This window comes from Sinocyclocheilus rhinocerous, unplaced genomic scaffold, assembly GCF_001515625.1.
Source record: "Sinocyclocheilus rhinocerous isolate Xijiao unplaced genomic scaffold, SAMN03320098_v1.1 scaffold4307, whole genome shotgun sequence".
Taxonomy (NCBI): Eukaryota; Metazoa; Chordata; class Actinopteri; order Cypriniformes; family Cyprinidae; genus Sinocyclocheilus; species Sinocyclocheilus rhinocerous.
In genome coordinates this window covers 23,472-28,805 of record NW_015642331.1, presented here as the reverse complement: position 1 = coordinate 28,805, position 5,334 = coordinate 23,472, and the positions used below count along the sequence as shown (strand labels likewise).

At 44.8% G+C, this 5,334-nt stretch overlaps 1 protein-coding gene across 1 annotated transcript in view; it reads left to right on the top strand.

Annotated features, from left to right (window-relative positions):
- Nucleotides 1–2,711: 2,711 nt before the first annotated feature.
- Nucleotides 2,712–5,334, top strand: part of LOC107755794 (uncharacterized) — a 13,648-nt gene continuing 11,025 nt past the window's right edge. The window contains exons 1-3 of the mRNA XM_016572714.1: nt 2,712–2,728; nt 3,048–3,170; nt 3,268–4,107. Coding sequence (XP_016428200.1) covers nt 2,712–2,728; nt 3,048–3,170; nt 3,268–4,107 — 980 coding nt within the window. The remainder of the gene's footprint in view (nt 2,729–3,047; nt 3,171–3,267; nt 4,108–5,334) is intronic.

Genomic DNA, 5,334 nt, shown 5'->3' with positions numbered 1-5,334 from the left:
ACATATTAATTACACTGTTTGGAGGATGGAAATGGAGTGACTGTCCAGCACTAATTCACCTACAGAAAGCTGATTGTTCAGTCTCCAGGTAAGTATCAGCAAGGAGGGACATAAAAAGTGAACCACCACCAAGTTTTTTTTTTTTTTTGAGAATTATGAGATTTAATGCAGGGGCAAGACTAAATAAATGTTTGTGGGAGGAACAGAGATGTATCTTTCCTGACTGTATGAATCATTTATGATAGTTGTTTGAAAAAAAAAAATTATAATAATGCTGTGGTAATCATTTTTGCAAAAGCTTTTATTCTTGTGTAAGAAATGGTTTTGACCTGTTTTATCATCCAGCATGTGAAAACCATGAGAAAAGTAACCACTTTCATTTATCTAGACACGTGATTTGAGGAATCATTCATACCTGCAGCACAGACACTGAAGGACGACGCACACACTCGACTCTCGGTTTGAGCACATCACTAACACTAGATAAGTGCAATATTAATAAACTAAAAAGCAATTAAATATTATCTTCTGCCTGAAGCAATCATTTTCCTCAGTTTTACAGAGACACCTGCTGCGATGTTTAACATGAGATTGAAGGGCATCTTAGAGTATGACCAGATTGTAGATTTAAAAAGGTTAGTGTCAAAATCCATGTGTAATCTTATTCATAATCTTATTCATTCCTGTCACCTTAAGAGATAACAACAATCAACATTTAATATTTAATTTTGTCTCACGTCCTATAAGCAAGGCATCAGATTGCTCGCACAACAGCGTCTTTCATGCAAGACTTGGTAAACAAGTCAACTTTTTTTTTGCCTACTTCAAAATCATAACATGTCATTAAATATAAAAATAGTCTAATAGCCTACACCAAACTCAAAGTCAGCATACTGATGTTGTTTTTTTTAACATATTGACATATGACATAGAATAACATATCAACAAACCAACAATAGGCTACTGTTTCTGGGTCCAAGTCATAACTTGTTTCGAGTGAAAATACAGTAAAAATAGTACAAAATCTCAGTAGCCATTTATGAGGACTCAAGGGTGCAAAACTACTGAGTTTAGTTCCAACCCTGCTCCAACACACATACCATGCAGTTTTCAAAAAAACCTGAAGGACTTGATGAACTGGTTCAGGTGTGTTGAAGCTAAACTCTGCAGGGCTGTGGAACTAAGTTTTCGACCCCTGCTTTATCATATAGCACACCTTTAAGTTAAACTTTTAATAACTCACAGTGTACACTAGGGGTGGGAATCTTTTGGTATCTCACAATTCGATTCTAAATCAATTCCTACACATGTAAAACTAAAACAATGAATAGTCTTCACTGTATGAATAAAACATAAATTGATTCTTTAAAAAGATAAATTTCTCTTTTGTTGTTGTTTTTGTTTAACATTAATAAAATAGACCGGAAAAAAGTGCCTGCTGTCCCTTTAAGACCGAATAAATGGATCCAATATACAGATACACATCCGGTTTTATCTTAACTGTTTACTTTCACATAGGACATGGCCGACCATGATATGCAATAAGTCACGAAAGAGAACTTAATTCACGGTCACATGCTAGGCGGTTTTTGCACGCACTCCGGTTGTGTGTGTCCATCTGCGCAAGCACGTGGCTTATTGAAGTTAAAAATTATTTTAATTAGAAAAAAATTAATTACCAAATCATTCGAAAAAATTATTTTACACTTTATTTTACGGTGTCCTTGCATGTTAAGTGCGCTTCCTATAGTAATGACAACAACTCATGCATAATTACATGCAACAAACTCAGTCACTCATTAAGACAGTGATGTGCTGCCATCTACTGGCAGATGTAGCTTCATATTTTCATTATTTTCAGTGATTTTACAGTTTTGAAGTAAGAATTTGACAAAATATAACATACATTTAATAAGGTTACAAGGTGCATACGATTTAGATATGTTCTAATTCAAGGTGAATGTAGCAGCCAAAGGATGGAGAGGAGAAACAGTTGATAAAGTAAAGATAAAGCCATTAACTCAATAAAACTCAGAGGTAAACACTAATAAAAGGACAAGTCATATTTATTTGTATAGTGATTTCAAAATCAGTTTTACATAAGTTAGGTTATTCTAAATGGCTTAAAATGTTTTGCCTCCAGTGATCAGCTTTATAGTAAGTCTAGTTCATTTTAAATTTGCCTATAGAAATATAAATTTGTTTTCTGTTTATAGTATATGTACAGACAGTGAGGGTGTGAGGACAGCATCCAAGACACATTGTGAAGACAGCATCCAAGCAACCGTTTCAGATGAGCAGGTAGGCAAAAAGGGACGCATGTTTGATGAAATGCAATATAGATAATTAAGATCATTAAGCTTTCTCTTTTTTTAATGATGTTTATTTGATTGGAAAAAAAATGCATTTAGATGTATAAACAAAACTGCATAATAAACATAAAATAACTGCTTAGAACAGACTATAGCCAATTGTGGTTGTTTTTGCTGTTTTAGTTGTATGTCTAAGTGGACTTCTTGTTATTATATCAGATCCAAGGTGAAAGTAGCAGCAGATCAGACGAATCAAAAGAAGGAGAGGAAAAACTTCAGTTCAGGTAAAAGCAAACAAACATAACTAAAGAGACCAATGGAGATGTTAAAGATGCCAAATACTGGCTTTTGTGTTAGGAATAACTGACACCAGGTTGTTGTTTTATTTGTAGGAAAACAATGCACACCCTGATGTGGTATTTTATTGTGTGAATTATTGTTCTAATAATTCAATGGGTCTGAGTCAATTATTTCGCTTATAAAACAGTTCTCTATCGATACTTCACTCGTACTGCGTTTGTTTAAGACGCTTGGGGGGAAACTCCTTTTTCTCAGATGACTGAAGCCTTTCAATAACGCAGTATAACTGCACGGCCATTGGTTCGTGCAGTGAATAAAAAACGAACCAATGGCTCAGCAGCGGGTAAAGCCCGCCAAAGCCCGCCAGAATGGGCGGGGTCCTCTGGCTATATAAGCGGCACATCACCATAGGATCCTCAGATTATTCTCCTTCAGCGACGACTACCAGATCTTCGCTCTACGAGACTACGAAGCCTTCGCCGTGATCAAGCCTTGCAGCAGATCGAGAGACCCCTTCCTGCTCGGCCATTCTCGCCGCTTCACGCTGCCTCAGCGACGGTACCCTGCCGCTATCCGGCGATATAAAAGAGCAAATTTCAAAGAGCAAATTTTCGGCGTTGTTTCAAATGCTGCGCCGTTACTGTCGCTCGTGCAGGGCCCCCCTGCACACCGCTGACGGTCACGGCGAGTGGGTTTCATGCTTGAGCGCCGCCCACGCTGAAGCAGCACTCATTGAGACGGAATGTTCTCATTGCAAGGATATGAGTCTCGCCTCTCTGCGCTCGCGGAAAGCTTTCTTTTCAGAGAGCAACTCCGCCCCTCGCACCCTCCCGCTTTCTTCCTCCCAGGAGCCTGTGAGGAAAAAGCAGCGGGGCAGAGGAACTCAGCGCTCGGTGACGAGTGAGCCCATGCCGGCTGAGCCCCCGCGTACCTCACTCTATCCACTCAGAGAGGTTTCTCCAGTCCACTTCTCCCTCCCAGACCAGCGTTCCTCTGTGGCTGCAAGCGATCTGGTCTCATTTGGAAGAAGCGAGTGTGACGCCATGGACGACAGCATGTCGTTGGAGGCTTCAGATGTGGAGGAGCTGTCGGGCTCGTACGTCGACCCCGCCCCCTTGCCATCTGCACAACCCAGCACAGCCAGCACGGGCATGGACGCCGAGCTTTTCCGCGTCCTGTCTAAAGCGGTGGAGGAGCTGGGTTTGGAGTGGTCTCCGCCGGAGGAGTGGAGTGGAGTGGTTATGGATGCTAGGCCTCATGGCCTCGGTGTCTCCAGTACTACAATTGGGCCTGTTCCGCATGCGGCCCCTTCAGTATTGGCTGAAACCACAAGTTCCATCCCGCGCCTGGCGTCTGGGACGCTTTCGCGTCAAGGTAGACCAGACCTGTGTTTCAGCCCTGGTCCCTTGGAAAGATCCTCGTTGGATGGAACGGGGCGTGCCCCTGGGAATGGTCTGCAGAAGGAAGGTAGTCTCGAAAGACGCCTCCAACACGGGTTGGGGAGCGCTGTGCAATGGCAAGCCAGCTTTCGGCCACTGGTCGAAAGAGGAAGGCCGGCTTCACATCAACTCCCTGGAAATGCTGGCAGTGTGTCTGGGCCTTCGAACCTTTCTGCCGGACCTAAGGGGACACCACGTCTTAGTCCGCTCGGACAGCATGACGGTAGTGTCCTATATAAATCGCCAGGGCGGTCTCTCCTCAAAGCGCCTCTTCGCACTAGTGGAGCGCCTTTTGGAATGGGCTCAGCTCAAACTTGCGCTCGCTGAGAGCAGCGCATGTACCGGGCAGGCTGAACCAAGGAGCAGACATGCTGTCTCGGAGCAACGTCCCCTCGGAGGAGTGAACGCTCCACCCTGAAACGTTTCAGAAAATCTGGGAGATCTTCGGCAGGGCAGAGGTCGACCTCTTCGCCTCAGAAGACAACTCTCATTGCCCAACTTACTTTTCGAAGGACAGGGACGCGTTTTCCCACGACTGGCCCAACCTCCTCCTTTACGCTTTTCCCCCGATCGCTCTGATCCCACAGGTGATCAGGCGAGTCAGGGAACAGAGACGCAAGGTGCTGTTGGTGGCCCCACTCTGGAGGAACCAGCACTGGTTTGCAGAGTTGTGCCGGCTGTTCTCGGCAGCCTCGTGGCCCATTCCCCTGAGACGGGGCCTCCTCTCTCAGGCAAACGGAGCGATATGGCACCCCCAGCCTGAGCTGTGGGCTCTGCACCTTTGGACTCTCGATGGGAGCTTGCGAACCTCCCCGAGAATGTGCTAAACACAATCTTTCAGGCTAGAGCACCGTCTACAAGACGCCTCTACGCCCTTAAATGGTCTGTCTTCTCTGCCTGGTGTACAGCCCGCGGCGCAGACCCAATCTCATGCGACATATCTCTGATATTGTCCTTCCTGCAAGAGCTGTTAGATAAGGGTCGTTCCCCTCCCACGCTCAAGGTATATGTAGCAGCCATAGCAGCTTCTCACGCTCCTATAGCTGGCCAATTGGTGGGCAGGAACAACTTGGTTGTTCATTTTCTTAAGGGGTCTAGAAGGCTCAACCCACCTCGCCCCATCACTGTCCCTACATGGGATCTGCCCACGGTGCTGAGGGAGCCCTCCATTTGAGCCGCTACAGTCCATTGACCTTCGTCCCCTGACGCTTAAGACTACTCTGCTTCTAGCATTAGCATCGGTAAAGTGTATGGGAGATCTGCAGGCGCTATCAGTGAGCCCC